Source organism: Sabethes cyaneus, chromosome 2, assembly GCF_943734655.1.
Source record: "Sabethes cyaneus chromosome 2, idSabCyanKW18_F2, whole genome shotgun sequence".
NCBI lineage: Eukaryota > Metazoa > Arthropoda > Insecta > Diptera > Culicidae > Sabethes > Sabethes cyaneus.
The window spans coordinates 214,507,030-214,525,785 of NC_071354.1; the positions used below are offsets into that span (position 1 = coordinate 214,507,030).

General features: G+C 41.7%; 2 protein-coding genes and 1 long non-coding RNA gene across 3 annotated transcripts; 2 read left to right on the forward strand and 1 right to left on the reverse strand.

Annotated features, from left to right (window-relative positions):
* Positions 1-2,275: 2,275 nt before the first annotated feature.
* LOC128736627 (zinc finger protein 37-like) lies at positions 2,276-4,865 on the reverse strand. The gene is made up of 6 exons (XM_053831114.1): positions 4,646-4,865; positions 3,189-4,579; positions 2,920-3,127; positions 2,682-2,851; positions 2,486-2,627; positions 2,276-2,410 (listed from the first exon to the last, which is right to left on the reverse strand). Exons 1-6 carry the CDS (start codon positions 4,802-4,804, stop codon positions 2,276-2,278), a joined length of 2,205 nt encoding a protein of 734 aa, XP_053687089.1. The 5' UTR covers positions 4,805-4,865.
* Positions 4,866-7,551: 2,686 nt separating this feature from the next.
* LOC128737386 (zinc finger protein 141-like) lies at positions 7,552-9,800 on the forward strand. Its single transcript, XM_053832014.1, has 6 exons — positions 7,552-7,785; positions 7,857-8,779; positions 8,836-9,043; positions 9,120-9,289; positions 9,405-9,546; positions 9,605-9,800. The coding sequence occupies exons 1-6, from the start codon at positions 7,630-7,632 to the stop codon at positions 9,779-9,781; spliced, it is 1,776 nt and encodes a 591-aa protein (XP_053687989.1). The 5' UTR covers positions 7,552-7,629; the 3' UTR covers positions 9,782-9,800.
* Positions 9,801-11,471: 1,671 nt separating this feature from the next.
* On the forward strand, positions 11,472-16,191 carry LOC128734636 (uncharacterized). The gene is made up of 3 exons (XR_008411985.1): positions 11,472-11,665; positions 11,723-12,127; positions 15,671-16,191. It is a non-coding gene; the product is annotated as an uncharacterized LOC128734636 (long non-coding RNA).
* The last annotated feature ends 2,565 nt before the right edge of the window (positions 16,192-18,756 follow it).

Here is an 18,756-nt window from a genome sequence, read left to right on the forward strand (position 1 = left end):
CTTTCCGGATGTAATATGAGATATCACCTGGATATTCATCGAGGTCAATGCAGTCTTCAATGCAGACGATCAGAGGAGGATGGTGTGAAACTCTCTTGATTAACAAACATGGAGCCACTGAGACGAATGGCGTCTTGTCCTGTAAGCTCACGGAGCAGAGGTGTAACGAAAGATTATTCTCGTTGACGACATGAAGGATTTGATGTTGTTAGCAATGCAGTACTGTGTAGTTTTCAGAATCAAGATAGAGGAAACCGCTTCGGGCGGGTTTCCACGAGATACCTGACAAATTGAAGTCGCCCAATATGACTATGGCCCAACATCAAGCGGCGAAGTGTCCCTCATAACTGAGTAAACTGACTGGTAGTGAGCGTCAATTTGATCGTTTTCGCGAACCCGATCAGGTGGGCTGTCAGCTTGATGGCTGTCCAACAAACCTGTTCTATGCAGTTCGACGAGTTCTTCTCGATGGTTCTCGCTTCCAATACACAACGAACAGCCATCATAACACCACCGCCAATAGATTTGTGGCTGCTGTTAGGATTCCGATCACAACGGAAAACTTCGCAATCAGATCCAAAAACTTGACTGGAAGTCGTCTGAGAATTAAGCCACGTTTCACATATGACAATGATATCATAGCAGCGATCCAATATGACTAGTCGGTAGTTTTAAATATCGGAATTCAATTCATTCCACCGTGTTTTGATAGAAGACTACGACATCTTGCTTGTGGCTTGGGATCGGACGATCATTTTCCTCAATAATTACGGAACTGTCGGATGAATGCTGTCCACTAGCAAAGCTGCGTTATCCTTGCGTCAGTAGGAAGCCTGACCGAGACGGAACTATACGAACTTAACGTTGCTCGCAGTGCTGTGAATTGGATCGACATCAGGCAACGAATTAACTAATTCTTGAGTAGACTTGCCAGAGGAGGCAATTTGGAAGACTTCTGATCCACATCTAGCCACATCTACTTCCGGGACGACTCAGCTGAATACTGGCGGGATACGGATGACTGGGCTAGAGTAACCAGGAGCTTCCAAATTGTAGTCCAATGAGCGTCCCGGAGACGAACAAGGGTGACTCGGGTAGTATCCTGAAGGCTGTGGGTGTGCACACACGTAGGACCGGACTAATGAACGCTGGCGGTCGTGGCATGACTAGAGGCTTCCATAATACTTAAATCGTTACGTCCCAGTGTTCAATCCAAAGATGGTATTGCAGAGCCATCAGTGCGGACTAGTTGAGCTAATACTCCATTTATTGTAAGTTCAGTTCCGGGGACAGAATTTCGCTCGCTGGCGATCCCTACTTTAAACAAGATAAAATTTATCGCGTTCAAGTCAGCATACTTTTTTAACAAAGGAATCACTTTGGGATCATCGAAACGCAAATTTCTGTATACCTGCGAAACGAAGTGCGTCTCTGCGGACAACGCAAAAACTACAGCTGCCTGCGATATATCCTTCGTGCCTGGTGGCCTGAAAACTGGATATCCAATGAGGAACTCCGTCGTCGATGTCGCCAACGGCTGATAGCTACAGAAATTCGAAAACGTAGGTGGCATTGGATCAGACATATCTTGAGGAAAAGAGCGAATGAGATTTGCGGAGAAGCACTCGACTGGAATCCGCAAGGACAGCGTGGAAGAGATAGACTCAGAGGATCATGGCGACGCAGCTTCGCCAACGACATCCGGACTATAGATGTAAACCAGTCCTGGCAACAAGCAAAAACCATGGCGGGTAACTGCAGTGGAGGTCTTTGATTTTATCCCTTTGTTCTGCCAGATCAGCGGACATGGACACATAAGTAAAGTAATTAAATTATTGATGTAGGACATGGATAATTCTTTGAGTCCCAACTCTAAGCCGTTATCTCCACTCGATCCCATGCTTGTCTATGCAAGCAGGGAGGCCACGCGAGGGTTGTACCCCTATCGTTTATGAGGACAGAGTGCAAAGCCATGTTGCATCTGAGCCAACAGCCATGGACTTTGACGTGGATGCCGACGTAAAAGAATAACACAGCTGTCAGCCCAACCCGCATTTCCAGTACACCATGATTAGGATCTACCTGGAACCGATTCCAATGTGCCTGCGGCACTCCTAAATCCCAATTATTAAGCAAAACCAAAATGTATTGGATGCTTCCAGTGCTGATTGTTATCTACAATATTGCTGAATTAAGCATTGACCTATCCTTTGTATATCGTCAATATCATAAGTCACATCGCAATCAAAAATTAGAAATTCCATAGAAAAGATATTTACTTCAGCGATATATTCACTAATACTGGTTTTAAACTAAGTGGCGAACTATCCGTGCAGGTTTTCTCATGCAGTTTTTTCTTTATGCGACTTCCAAACGGTTTCTCACACTTTGGACATCGAATTTGTTGTTTCTAAAAAAAAACAAACTTGTCTAATGAGTTAAATCTAACATTAAATTTGGGAACATGATCCGGTTTATTACTTACCCGCTGACCACGTATTTCACCCATAAGCTTATTTGGATCTGGTCGAACCCGTACATTGGTTCTGACATCATGCACATACATTTGATGCTTATTATACTGCTGATGATTTTTCCAATCTCGATCGCAACAAATGTAATTGTCCCTGCAAATACAACTTTAATACATTTTTTTAAACAATACACAACCCGACGATTACCGATAAGAGATACAGAGATGTTCATTGAGGTTCTCGAGATTTTTAAACGCCAGTAAACAAATGGCACATTCCAACTGTTTGGGATTATTGTGACGGTTTCGATGAACATCCAACCGACTCTGCGTTTCGAACGAAACTAGACAGATGTCACAAACAAAGTAGGATTGGATCTGCGGTAAGATTACAAAATCAAATGCTTTCAAAAATAATTATTAAATTGTTGGAATTTAAAACCTACACCGTGCGTCTTCTCCAAGTGATTTCGGAGTTTATCTTTTCGGCCGTACGATTGCTGGCAGTGTTCGCACGTGTATCTTATATTCAGGTGTACCTCTGCAATGTGACGCGCTCTGTGATTACTGCATTTCAACGTTATTCCGCATAGGTTGCATTTAAAACATTTTTCATTTGTGTGTATTTCCATATGTCTAGCCAAAAGGCGATTGCTACAAATTACAAAACATTGAATTAACTCCCCATACCTATGGCATCGAAATAATTACTTACTCCGCGAAGTGAACTCCACATATAAAGCAGGACTTTTCCTTACTTTTTACGTGTCGTCGTTGAATGTGTGCATTTAGTTCAGTCTTGGTGTACAGTATAATATCACAATACGAACAGCTATATGAACGACCAACATGCCGTTTTTTGTGGTTCTTTAGCCCTGATGGAGCAGTAAAAGATTCGCCACAAATTTCACAGATATTTCCACAGTGTTGATCTTTTTTATGCAATACCATTTCGGCGCGGGTAGCGAAGCTTCCTGCTTGACAATTTTCCACCTTGCAGATGTAATTAGGTTTATTCCAGAAGCCAGTTGCTTGGTCAGTCAACGGATCCGTTTCAGACAGTTCGTCATTTCCCTCTGGCTCAGAATTTGCAACTTTGGAAAATAAGTTATTATAATTAATTTTATCTTTCTCTACGATCTGTTCTTGTTTTTCGTGTTGCTGATTTATGATTCTGGATTGATCGCTTTTTTTCGGTCGATCTCTACTGCGTTTAGATTTGTGTCGTTCATGAAAACCTTCTGCTATACGCTTAGGAACTTTGGTCATTCTCTTTGAACGACATACCTTGGTATTTCCTTCCGTTTCAAAGACTTCTGTCCGTTGTACTGTAACGGAATCATCCGCGACATCAGTTACTTGTTCTTGCTTCTCAATTTGTCGTGCCTCGTGCCTTAGCTTAGGAACCTTAGCTGCTTTCTTTGAACAATCTGCCTCTGCACTTGCTACCATTTCAACGGCTTCTGTCCGTTGTACCGCAATAGAAACATCAGCGGTATCGTTTGCTTCTCCTCGTTTCCTGTTTTTCCGTTCACGAAAAGCCTCTGCTATCCGCATAGGTACCTTGATCGTTCTCTTTGGACGACCAATCTCGGCACTTGCTACCGTTTCAACAGCTTCTGTCTGTTGTACCACAACGGAAACATCTGCGGCATTATTTTCTTCTTTTCGTTTCTCATTTTTTCGTTCATAGAAAGCCTCTGATATACGCTTAGGGACCTTGATCGTTCTTTTTGGACGACCTGCCTTCGCATTTGCGGCAATTTCAATAACATCTATCCGCGGAACTATTTCTTCGGAAACATCAGCGTCATCATTTTCTTCTTCACTGCTTATTTCCTCGCTAACGACTTCAACCTTATTGCAAACCAAATCATCCAAGAGAAGTTCCCCATCACAAAGATTTAGCTCCTGAAACACCTGTTGCATGTATTCCATCTCATCATAGAACAAATCCACCAGTAAAGTACTGTTTCCTTGGCGTAACTGAGCCATTGCAGCAATAAGTTTTGCAAGAAACTTTTGCCGTTTTCGATAACTCAAAAAGTATTTCAGTTCGTGCAAGCAATCGTAACAAACCTCCGACGGGAGCATGTCATTGCTGTCCTAGAATGCATAAAAGCACTAATGGCATTTTATGATATTTTAACGAAGTTAGCTTAATTAACTTACCCGCTGAATTTCCGGTTCAAACTCTGCATAGCACTCCGCAACGGAAAAACCATCGCATTCGATAGGAACGCAATCCAACGAAATAAGTTTATCGAAAGGAAGGTCCTTCAAGCAGCCTCGACAAACGTTGGGAAAATTCTTCAGTATAATGTTGTTCATCTTTGCAACCTAATCTAAAGAATATTTTTGCTTCTTTACATTCAATGTCACGTTTTGATAAAATTGGTTGTATTTTATAGATCGGATATAATAAATTTGCACAGCGATAACTATTTAGCTCGGCTAACAGTAAAGCAAAGAGTCAAGTCTCAAGTCAAGAGTGTACTACTGATGACAGGTGATGACGGTGCTGACTGCTGACTGATGACCGTCGGACCGCGTTGGTTCGGAGGCGGCCGGCGACGGCGGCTGCACTTTGTGATGCTTTTGTTTTTGTTTTCTGATCCAGAGATGCCAGATTTTTCTGAACACTTTCCTCAACAACCTACACTCGAAAATAAAACCCTTCGAAAACTGAAGTAAAACTGCACGAAATCCGAATAGAATCGGAGAAAGTTTGCTGGCCAGTAAATACCATGAACTCCCGCTAAGGAGAAAAACACCTCGTTCAGATTAGGCGAATTCATTTTTAATCTGAATATTTGGTAACTCTATTCATTCTCACATACGCGCAAGGTGCGCACCCTATGAACTTGTTGTTTTGATATGACAAAAACCACTTGACCGTCAATTTTTGGGTACTTTTTCATTTCGAGGTATCTGCAAATGATAGATTAACCACAGAGAACAGATTAACAGGCTCGAAGGAAGTAATCGAATTTTTGTGTGTAAAAGCTGTCGGTGGCGCCCTCCAAAAATAGTTTGCCAAACGCATCAAAAAATATCCATGTACCTTTATCAATATTACGGGCCCTATTCTGTATGTCACGTCGAGTGTCACTTTGCTCGACTAGTCGACTTTTGGTATTATGTAAGTCACACGCGACCCGACTTTGTCGAGTAACTCGACTGAGTCCACCGCCAAAAAGCTAGTGACTAAACGGTTAGCAAGTGACGCCTGAGCTAGCTTTGTTTTGGTCGTGCATTGAGCCGCTATGCTGCCCGTTTTTCTTGCACTCGACACTCGACAGTGACTGAGTCGAGCCGAGTTTCTCGACGTGACTTACAGAATAGGGCCCTACGTTGTGCTGGAGTTACATATCAGCGAAGGCAGCGACATCAAGGTTTAGTTTGCCACTTACTGCTCGAGGGGTGCTCTATTGAAGGATTACTCGTAGATTACATAAAAACCTTTTACACACTTTTTGGTGATTACCTGGTAGTCTGTTCTCTGTGGATTAACTTCGTGTCTCCTCTCTTCCGCTGTTTACGGCGATACTAATGCATTTTCATACATCAGCTTTGCATGAATCGGTTGTCGGAGTCACTAGCTAGCCAAATGCTTTGGAAATTTTCTTTTCAATGGATTACCCAGGTAACCAATACCGTGGACCCCCGTTCGTTTGACCGTTTTTAATCTGAACTTTTAATTTGAACCCCGTTGGTTTGCACGATGTACAAATTAAAAATGGTTCCAATGTCATTCTCAATATGACATCATTTGCTTATGCAGACAATGCACATAAACACGATTTGTTTGTACTGATCTAGCGTGTTTAATCTGTTTCACAATGCGTTTTCCCAACGATTAAGGTAGAAATCTGATCGGAGAATGAAATATTCGCTGCTTGCAACTGCCAACTGAATCAAACCACCAAAACAAAAACAAAGAACAGGGCAGCCAGTTCACACAAGCTCCAGCATATTTGGGGTTACCAGTTGTTCAAATTAAAAGCTAACCCCGTTAGTTTGCATGAGGAATCGTTCAAACGAACGGGGGTCCACTGTACGCATTTCCAATGCAATTCGAATGCAAGCCAATAAGCATTTAAGTTGTCTTAAATGCTACTTAAATGCAATTTTGGCAAAATAAGTGGCTACTTTACTGCTAGCCCTCTTATAGTGCTGACAATGCTTATTTACAGCTTGTTACCGACAAGAAGAATTTAAATAGAATTGTGGATGCCACTTTACAACAGTTATGCAGTCAAAAGGCTGAAGAGCAACCTGCAGTATTAAACGCCAGAGATGCTAATAAACGATTGATTTACTGCTTATAGTAATGCTTATTGGTTACCTGGGCAAAAATATCCCATCAAGAAGACTGGCATCTCTTCCTCGTGCCCATACAAATGACAAGCAACAGAAGCAACAGCGCACCACTCCGGGCAAAAACTGTGTGTACAGTGGACCCCCGTTCGTTTGAACGATTCCTCATGCAAACTAACGGGGTTAGCTTTTAATTTGAACAAATGGTAACCCTAAATATGCTGGAGCTTGTGTGAACTGGCTGCCCTGTTCTTTGTTATTGTTTTGGTGGTTTGATTCAGTTGGCAGTTGCAAGCAGCGAATATTTCATTCTCCGACCAGATTTCTATACCATAATCGTTGGGAAACCGCATTGTGAAACAGATTAAACACGCTAGATCAGACAAACAAATCGTGTTGATGTGCATTGTCTGGATAAGCAAATGATGTCATATTGAAAATGACATTTGAACCATTTTTAATTTGCACGTTGTGCAAACCAACGGGGTTCAAATTAAAAAGTGTTCAGATTAAAAACGGTCAAACGAACGGGGGTCCACGGTACATGTATAAGTGGGAAAGGATGTGTACGAGCGTGGCCATGCATTGCATACGTGTTATTGTTATGTTACATTCGCCCTTTTGTTAATTCTATATTCATTTTTCCTTGTTTCGTGAAGATTTTTCAAAAAATCACCTAGCATCCCTGCTCACAGTCACAGTCAGAGTCAGAGTCAGCTCAGGTGCAGTGGGTGCAGTTCAGTATACGGCACTGCGTTTGTGTGGTTGTCTCAAAAAATTTAAGGTTTAGTTTGTATGGTTTAAAGCCCGATAATATTGTACCATTCAGTGGAGAAATGGTTGTCTTTAAGTTGGAAAGTTTCCCCTTCGTTTGCCGGATGTGTCTGAAACCTGCGACAAAAGATGGAATGATTTCATTGGACCGAACAGATCCACTTTTCGACGGCAGTGTGCAGGATTTTATTACAGCAGTAACATTCGTATTTGAAGATGTATCCTTTGAGATTATCCTTTTCTATATCGTTGTTGTAATACCTATTTGTTTGAAAACTTTTCATTTCAGTCTAAAGCATCTTTGCTTCCTCAATTGGCTTGTCAGAAATGCTTTGAATTGCTTAAATTTTTTGCCAAGTTTCGATTAAAATTGCTTAATATGCATCTATTCATAAATTCACTGATAGAGCTGAAAGGTTCCAACTCGGCGCCCATGATCGATCTGTTCCGCAGTAAACCGGATCAGTTGGCGATTTTATTCAAAGATCTTGACCTATGTACTAAGCCAACGGTGTACGTTGAAGACTTATTGAATGAATTTGGCAACTACCGGATTGCGAAAATGGAAGATAGCGATGACGAAAAGAAATACGATGTACAAGTTGAAGATCCTTCAAAAAATGATTCGGCTATCTATGCAGAGGAATGTACTGCTGATGAATTAGCGGAGCTAATTCCGCAACCACTTTTGAAAGAAATGAAACGAAAGGGCTCGGGATCTGTAAAAAATAAGGACCAAAAAATAGATAGCCTTTTCCAAGCATTTTCCAATATCGCCAAACAGGAGGGATGTGATCCAGCGAAACCGAAAAGGAAAAGGCGAAATGTGCTGCTCAATTGTGAGAAGTGCAAGTATACCACGTACTACCCACAACATATGCGAGGCCATCAGGATTCACACAAGAGAAAAGAAAATAGAAAATACGCGTGTCCTTACGTTGGTTGTTCGGAAGTATTACCCAATGCACGAGCCCGTAAAAAGCATTTCGAGAATGTTCACAAGCCTCATGTATGTGACATTTGTGGAATCCAATTCGCAACCCAGTCCGGATTGTCTACCCATAAGAAACGTCATTTGAACTTGTTGGATCATTGCTGCGAGTACTGCGGCCATCGGGCCAATACAAAACAGGATCTTCGCCATCACGTTAACATCCAACACAATGCAGATTACATCTTCCCTTGTGAAATATGCGGATTGCAATTTAAACGGTACTGGGAAATAGTGTGTTTTAATTTTTTGTTTTCTAATGCGCCTGTGGTTTTAGGAAGTCAATAATGAAGGAGCACATGGAAACCCACGCTAATGAAAGGAAGTACAAATGTACCCGATGTGATAAATCATTCATAAAGTCGGCGACCCTCAAACGACACAGAAAAACGGTTCACGAAAATGTACGCATACCTTGTGATCATTGCCCGCGTACGTTCTTGCGACGAGAAGTACAGCGGGATCACATTGAATACGTGCACGGGGTAAGGTTGAAAATTTAACCCTTGCGGGTGTTAAGTAGAGCTACAAACTAACATATCTGTGGCCTCTTTTTTGCAGATTCAAATTCGATTTATTTGCGATATTTGTGTGCAACTATTCTTTGATAAAGATTCTTTGGCGAGGCATAAATTACGTCATTCCAACCCAAAGGAGCTTGAGTGCGGCACCTGTTTGGCTGTGTTTCCTTCGACTGATTTAAGGGAAAATCATTTGTGCATTTCTTACCGGTAAGTCTGTTCTAAAGGAGTTTATCCGTTTAAGCACTATCTATCTAGAATCGTTCATGTTGACAATAGTTTATTTAGAAACATTCTGAAATATAAATCCCCCTCTTTTTTATAGTGACGATTACATATGTTGCGGAAGAGATTTTTTCCATCACTACAATTACAATAAGCATATGTTCATCAAGCATGGCGTCAGGGCGAACGCACGCGTGAAGCCTGATCCCAATCATCTGGTCGGCTATCTCCGATGCAAACGGGTATGACTAAAGTAAGAACGGGTGATTGTCAGGTCTAAATCTTCTTTCTTTCTTTTAGAAACGTATTGAGCATTGTCCGCATTGTGAGGCTACTTTTACTACCAGAAATCTGAAGAAACAGCATTTGGAGACATGCATGCCTGAAGTGAAGGCTGTTGTTGCGGGTGATCAAGTAATCGAAGAAACTGTGGATTTTGAACAAACCATGTGTGATGACGAGGTAACGGAAAAGTGAGTTGATTTCGACAGCTCGTGCCTATGAATAAATTAAAATAAAAAAAGACTGTTGAGCTTATTGGTTTCGAATTTTCTTGCCGTAAGTATAGGCTTATGTTTGCTGTGCCTTGAGGTAAAAATCAATTTTCATCTGCGACAGCGAACCCTGAACTTCGGCCTAATGGTTGATGCTTCCTGATCGGCAATGCGATCAAGAATTACAGATCAGCTAACCACATGAACTGGCGAAAAGTGAACATGTGCAAATCTACCACCTCTTCACTAGCTCCTATCCCTACCTCCACGTTGTGCCGGCTCTGGTTATACAAGAACCGATAAAAGAATAAACGTTGCCAGGTTCAGAACATTCGTTAGAAATGCTACTGTTTCTACAGCCAGCTGAACACTGTGGTTGAGAAAATCCCGAAGAGGGACATCCAAATCCACTTGGGTGACTTCAATGAGAAGATTAAGTCAAACAGTGTGGACCTTGATCTCGTCATGGGATGCCATGATCTAGGAGAGATGAGTCAAAATGGGGGGTTATTTACTGAGTTTTGTAGTAGTAACATCATGGTCATTGGTGGATCGTCATCATTGGTGTCATCTTTTCACGAAGACCAGCACATAAAGTCACGTAGGTTTCCCACAACGGCCGAACCCAAAACCAAATCGACCACATCTGCATCAGCCGAAAATGGCGAAAGAGCCCGCTTGATGTATGCAACAAGCGCAGAACCGACATTATATCAGACCATCATCTTATTATCTCCGAGACACGCGAGATTGCGTGTCGCACATGTCCAGGGAGGGGAGGACAAAGTAGGTTGTCGTTACTCGTTACGACACCCGTAGATTGGAGGTAAAAAGGCCTTTGTCGAACAACTTGAATCCCGAGTCTGGGAGCGGAGTATAATTGACGAGCGGAGAGAGGCAAAGACCGGCATTGAGCGAGTGCGAACCAGAGCAGCTAAGACAGCTGCCCGTCAACGATACGCCGAACTGGAAAGGGTTGTTTAACGACCTTGTAGATGGGACAAAACAGCCTGGGACTAACTCCCTAGCCCAAGAAGAAGAAATCTTGATAGTCAGACAACGCCCGATGGTGGTACCAAGCCTGATATAGCCACACGGATCAGGGGGCCTTGGCAGATCTGTGTAACGTCTGGGGCTCTTCTTCTTCTTCTTCTTCTCTAGTTGTGGACCCTAAAGTACCACTTTGCTGGATCGGTAACCAGGACCATAATATCCAACTGCTCTGTTTTACGTCATGATGACGTTCCACTTTACCGCGACTGTCCGCGAGGTCGTTTTTATCGTTTCTTGCAGTGTAGTCAGTAAATTAAATGGTGATTTTGATTTGTTTCATAAAGTTTACAACTTCCTTGAAAATATCCGTACTTTTGGTTGTTAATAATTCCGTAATATTTTGGAATTTATCGTTGAAGCTATAATTTTTCCGTGTGTTGTTGAAGCGAGGGCATTTAATTATAATATGTTCAGCTGTTTCCGGTTCATTGCAATCATCACAGTTTGGGCTGTCTTTAATTTTCATTCTGTGTAACCAATATTTGCTATAATCATGCCCAGCCATAAGTCTGTTCATTGTCCGTGTTTCTTTATTGTTAAGTTTTTGTTTATAGTACCATGGATTGTCAGAAAAATCTTTCTGGATAGCGAAAAACTTTTGACCTTTATCTTTAGCGTACTCTTTATACCACTGATCTGTCGTATTTTGTTTTTCATTTTGTAGTATCAAAACGACGTCCTTAATTAAAAGTTCGTGCTTGATTACAGCGTTAGAACGAGTACCTTCTTTGGCTAGCATATCAGCAATGTCGTTGCCCGTAATGTTAATATGGCTAGGAATCCACTGGATAGAAGTATTCCACCTACGACAATTGTTAAGTATATTTTCGACAAGTGTATTTCGAATTGTTTTATGTTGGCTATTGTTTAGGAGTGTACAAGCTGCGAGGGAGTCGGTTAATATTACAGCATCTTTTAATTCATATCGAAGAACTTGTTCTGTTGCTATCCGGATTGCAATCATCTCGGCCGTCATTGTTGACGTCTCGTATTCCAAACGATAACACATTCGTTGCTTATTAGTTTCTATAAAGATTCCTACACCGCATACATCACCGGTCTTTGAAGCATCCGTGTATAATTTTGGAGAGTACTGATATTTCCCGTACAGGAGGCCTAGCACTAATTGTTTCATTTTGATGGGGTTTGATTCTGTTTTTCGTATTACCATACCGATATTTAAATAAATTTTAACCTTCTCCGTAGACTGAACGAATGTTTTGAATGGACTTATATACTCAAACATCTGGCGATTTTCCACGAATATTTTTTCAATGTAAGTAAGCTGTTCCACATTTCCCGAAAAATCAATTAATTTTTTAAATTGATCAAATAGTGGTGTGCGTAAGGCTATGCTTTTTGCCACTTCCTTGCTCGCCACAAATTTACTTCGGATATCCCAAGGCTCCTGTCCAGCAAGAGCCATGAGTGTGTTCAATGGAGTAGTCTTTGTACATCCGGTCGCTTTGCGTAAGCATCCATTCAGGGATACCTGTAGGGATTTTTTATTCGTTTTACAAGCGTTATTAAATATTGATGAGCCGTATTCGACCCCGTTCCTGATGAGGGCATTGTATATTTGTTTCATCGTTTGTGGGTGGCCACCGCAGTGTATGCCGCTAATCACTTTCAGCATTGATAATCGTTCGTTTATTTTTCCTTTCAATATTCTCGTATGGCAGTCGAATCTCAAGAATCGGTCAATCTCCAAACCCAAAAATTTGTGTCTTAACACCGTTTCAATAGGTGTGTTTCCGATTGTAACTTGTAAGCTGTCGTTTCCTCCATGAAACAGTACAGCTTTCGTTTTGTTGGGGTGTATTTTAAGATTGAGAGTTTGAGCTCGCTCTTCAAATTGTGAGATGAGATGTTGCATCGTCTGATCAATTTCTTGTATGCTCTTACCTCTAGCCACAATTGCAAAATCATCTGCAAACTGGACTATTATGCCATCGTCGTGTGTTATAGAGTGTAATTCAGTGGTGTAAATATTGAACAAGGTTGGAGAAAGAACATCTCCTTGCGGTAGTCCATTACAAACCGTACGTGAGATTTTCTCTTCTGCTACTTGCATTATTATTTTTCTGTTTGTCAGGGACGAGCTGACCCATGTGATAATCTCCGATGGAAATTGGTATTTCTGCAAACTTTCTTCTAGTTTAGTACATCTTACTGCATTGTAGGCATTAGAAATATCTACAAAAACCGCGGCTGTTATATATTTGTTGCGTTTATTTTCTTTAATGTGATTTATTAGGTAGTTCAAGCACGTCGACGTTGATACTTTCTTCCTAAAACCGAAGGAAAGCCTTGGAAGGATTTTGTTATTTTCAATATGTTGTTGGATTTTATCCAGCACAGCACTATTCACAATTTTCGTAATCGTCGGTAGCAAAGAAATGGGACGTTTGCCTTCAACCGACGCCTGGTCCTTTCCGGCTTTGGGGATTGCTATCACTTTTATCTCTTTCAAATAGCTAGGTAAGACTCCTGCTATAAACATATTGTTCATATCTTGAATGATTATGTTTCTTACAGATGGCTTTAGCTGCTTTAGCATTCCATAGGTAATCATGTCGTTTGATGGTGCTGACCTAGATTGTTTTTTGGCGAGAATTTGTTCCCATTTACCTGTGTCGATAAGGTTGTAGTTGCACGTGGGTCCATATCTTATGGAGCCTTGTAAGTGAACCTCACTTGGCCCAAAGTGTAGGTCTAAGAATTTCTCTGCGTAATCTTTATTCTCTTGTATCGGATTGTTAACTTTAGATGTTTTTTTACCTGTTATTCTTTTAATTTTGCTCCATATAACCTTGGAGTTGGTCGTCGGATCAATACTGGAAGCTAGATCTTCTATTTTTTGTCGAATTCCCTCTTTTTTCTCTCGAATAAAGATGGCTGACATTTTTTTCACTAGAATTGCATTCTCTATTGTACTTTCTTGGTTAAATTTAAGCATGGCTTCTCGTTTGTTTTTCCATGCTCTTTCCACACTTTCGGTCCACCAAATTTTTGGTGTATATTTGCTTCTTCGTCTATTTTTTTTAACGCTAGTTTGAATCTTTTTCCGTAAATCTTCAAGATCACGTACATCATCGTAATCTAGTTGTGCCAGTTCCTCATGCACTTTACTATAGTTAATCATAGATGGTCTTTTCTTTTCGTTAGACAGTTTTAGTTTAATATCAATTACTAAATGTGCACTACCTCCTACAGATAGCGGCAAGACTTGCCATTGGCAGTCACAGTATAAACTTGCAGATGTTAGTGTTAAGTCAATAGCAGTTGATTTTTTTCCTCTTTCTAATGGTACAAAGGTTTTTGCTCCATTATTCAACAATATCAAGTTTGAATTATTTAAAATATCCATTAGTATCGAACCTCTTCTGTCACACTTGTCATTTCCCCAGACATAATGATGACTATTGAAATCGCCTCCTATTACAATTCGGGGTGAAGTTATCTGATTGAACATTGTTTCTATACTAGCTTCAAATTCGTCATTGGGTATAGATGGTGAAACGTATATTGCTGCAAGAACTATATTTAATCTTATAATCTTTACTGCCGCACATTGTACGCTGTCAGAGAGCGTTGGCACGGTTATTGGTTCAAAATTCCAGTTTTTATTTATCAGAATACCGGCTCCCCCGTAATCATCGAAGCGTGAAGATAACACACGGTGATATCCTGGTATATTATATAGTCGTGATTCCTCTTCGCCCAATTTAGTCCACGTCTCTGACAATAGTGCCACGTCGTAGTTTTCTTCGTTCAATATTCGTACGATTTCATCCTTATTCTTCCTTAAGCTTTGAATGTTTGTTTGTAAAATTTTCATGTTATATGCCGTTTTCGTCTACTTCGTCAAACTCGTTAACTTCCATAGTTTGCGGATGCAGTTTGCCTTTGTCAATCATATTGTTAACGAACGTCGAAAAGCTTTCTGTAGCATGGTTGCTGTTCCCTTGCTGATTACTTGTATGCGGAATGGGATCCGAATCTTCATCTTTTTGATTGACTGCCAAGTTTGTTTTGACGGGATTACTAATCTTTTTCTGTGGTTGATTTCTCTGATTTTGTTTCAGCTCTTCTTTCCACGCATGTGAATCGTTTGGCTTGTATTTCTTAAATAATGCTGGAGTTTCCAGCGTTGTTTGTGTAGTTTTTGGTTTGGCCTTAAATACCATAGTTTTTTCGGCCAAATTATTTGAATTCTGCTCCTTTTCACGGTTTTCTTGCTTACGCCGAGACTGGTTTGGGTTTGGACTTCGTCTATAATTACCTGCCAGCACTTTAGCATAGGATTCTGCGGGAGTCGGTTCGTGAACTGTTTCGGTTAGAGCTTCGTAGTAATTTTGTGTTTGAATTGGAAACTGCTCAGTTGCCTCTATGGCAGTTAGATTTGTTCGCGCCATGATCGCTTGAATATTGTTTTGTCGATTCCGCTCTGGGCATAGCTGGTCCGTAGTTTTGTGGTTACTACGACAGTGGAGACACTTCTCTTGTTGTTGACAATTTACGAATTCTTCCTCTTTATCGTGGAACCTTGTACAAGTTTTGCATCGCCGCTTTCCCTTGCAATTTTCGGTTTTATGATTATATCTGAGACAGTTGAGACATAAATTTGCTTTACGGTAGAATGCCTTAACGCGCACCGATACGCAAAAGATCCTCACTGTTTGCGGAAGTTTGGACGCTCTGAAGGTGATACTCATTCTCATAGACGGTTGCTTTTGTCCGTCAACATAACGGTTCAAACGATAAATCTGCATTACCGGAAACTCACTCTCAATATCATTCATTACTTCTTCTTCAGAAATATCTAAGGGTGTTGCGCATACGCCGCACCTACTGTTGAACACATGGATCGCTGAACTGGACTCACCTTGCATACAGTTGACCGTGGTGTGTAAACATTGGATGGAGAACTGTCACTGCCGATTCTTGCAAGTCACGAGGAGAATTAAAATCGCTTTCTACGGACATTTTCTTAAAGATAATTAAATAATAGTGGGATTAAAAGTTATTGCTATATAGTACGGATAAATACTGCTGATAAGGCTAAAATTTACTTAATAATAGTACGGAGTTTTGCTTAATGCTAGTATAAATTATCTAGAGTATAAAACTTAAATAAGGTTAGTACGACTCTACTTGAAGCTATTGATAAAACGAATACTTATTTAACATTAAACCTAGCTTAGACCCGTGCAAACAGTTTCGCTATCGCTCCGGTTGAAATTACAGAAAATCCAGGAAACTTACAAACGTATGTAATAGATTTAATGTGCTACTAAAAATAATTACGAATTATCAACTGTTACAGGAAAATTTTAATTTGCGTAAATACAAAAATTTAAAATTACGGAAACCGTTTCCCTTTGTTGCATAAGCAACAGTTTAAAATTTTCGTTTTCATCGTTCGGAGATGCCACGAAAGACCCGTACACGAGATGCTGTTCCAGACATCACCCTGCAGCAATCCTGCCCGCTCTGTCAACTTCCTGATTGTGACGAGATGGTCTGCTGTGACGATTGTGAACGGTGGTATCACTTTCAATGCGTCGGTGTGAACGACGATGTGGCCAACTATGATTGGAGCTGCCCGGAATGCGTCGCTGCTAAAGTTCCTGCGCAACAATCGCCGCATCCGAAAACCCCTGCAAGTGAGCCAATAGCACAACCGCAGCTTCCTCGATCAAACCAACGTCTGCCTACACCACAAACACCCATCTCGCCGGTTCCACCACCACAACCGCGCTCTCCCCGGCCACCACTCGTGCAACTAAATATGCCTACCGTTTCGGGAGAGGTTGTTGTTGATCCTGATCTAGCAAACAAACTTCCAGTTGAACTTCGTATCAAGATGCTGGAAGAAGAAGAAGCCATCGAACGTAAGTTTTTACGACGTAAATACCAACTCTTACTCGAGGCATCAGTGAATAAAAATCATGCAAGTCAGGGCAATAGTAGTGCAAATATGCCAGCAAGTAATAATGTTAGAGATCCTCCTATTTTCCATTCATCGCCAATGAATGATTACCGTTCTAATGACCATCCTCCGCATGCTAGCCACCAAAATAGAGATGAATCAGTGTTCGTTCGAGGTATGAAGGAACAACCAATTCGTGTTCCAGCTAACGTTCCACATTCGCTCGCAAATCGTGGGAACTCGTCAGCATTTGGTCCAGTTCCGCCAAACCAACAGGCATACATTCCAGTACCAGTACGATATCCGCCTCCAGTTGAGCAGCGGCCTAATGCGTCATCGTTTGCTCCCGGTCGTCCCGAGCAGTTTGAGTATATTCCGTCATCATCATTGCCAAATCGCCACCAACGTCCAAATGCCTCCGCGTTCGCACCTTTCGTTGGTCTTCCTCGTTATGCGACTCAAGAACATTACCCCTGTGATTCCCTCGGCTTTTCTGGCGCCTTTGGAGGGACTACGTTGCTAAATAGTAGTCAAATCGCTGCACGACAGGCGATTTCCAAAGAGTTACCAATCTTCTGTGGTGACCCGGAAGAGTGGCCACTGTTTTTTGCTACATATGAGAATTCTACAAACCTCTGTGGGTACTCACCTGAAGAAAATCTAGCTCGACTGCAAAAGTGCTTGCGAGGAAGAGCCTTAGATGCAGTTAAATGTCAGCTGTTACATCCTACTAATCTAGGACAAGTTCTCTCCACCCTTAAGATGCTCTTTGGTCGCCCGGATATCATCGTTCATTCACTACTACAAAAAATAAACGTTCTTCCTTCTCCAAAAGAGGAGAACCTTGGATCGCTGGTTGATTTTGCTTTGGCTGTGCGTAACATGGTAGCTACTATTAAAGCCTGCGATTTGGAGCAGCATCTATGCAACCCTACCCTCCTGCACAACTTGACTAAGCGGCTTCCCCCAATGATCCGACTGAATTGGGCAACTCATCGACAGTCTCTTCCCTCCGTGACTGTGTTAGACTTTAGTGATTGGTTGTACAAACTGGCGGAAGCAGCAAGCTCTATTACACTGCCAGATTTCTCTAGTTCCTCCGATAGTAAGTCTCGCCGTGGGCGGAAAGACGATGGTTTTCTAAATGCCCACACCGAAACAGAACAGAAGTTTGAGCAATATGACGTCAGTAGTTGTTTCGTTTGCCATGGAGATTGTGATGCAGTGGAGAAGTGCAAGAAATTTCTTTCGTCCGGTCTTTCAGTTCGCTGGGATATACTCCGGAAATACAAGCTATGCCGTAGTTGCTTGGGTGATCATCGTGGTCCTTGTGAGTTCGGAAAACTGTGCGGGAAGAACGGTTGTCAATACAAACATCATCAGCTCCTGCACAATGATGCTAAGGACAAACAGCAGGTGTCATCATCCAGCTTGAGTAACCGTGACGCTTCCGAAGCTGATTCATGCAATACGCATCGCGGAGGACGCAAATCGGTTCTGTTCCAGTACATCCCAGTTGTTCTTCACCACAATGGAAATGCTCTGCGTACGTACGCGTTCCTGGACAGTGGATCTTCCTTGACTTTGATGGAGGAGAGTCTGGCAGAAGAACTAGATCTGCGAGGTGAGAAATATCCCCTCTGCTTGCGCTGGACTGCAGATACTTGCCGATTTGAGAAAGACGCTATGATGGTTTCCGTGAAAATCTCCGGCACGTATAGTAATAGTAGCCAACACTGTCTGTCGGAAGTATACACTGTGAAAGATCTAAAGCTCCCATCGCAATCGTTGTCTGTACGTAAGCTTTCGGAACAGTACGCTCAACTTAAAGGGTTGCCTATCGAATCTTACAACAGTGTTCGACCAAAGCTGCTGATTGGAATGAGTAACGCCAGAATGTTACATCCTCTCGAGGGCCGAGAAGGTAAGCTAGAAGAGCCTGTAGCAGTTAAAACACGTCTTGGTTGGAC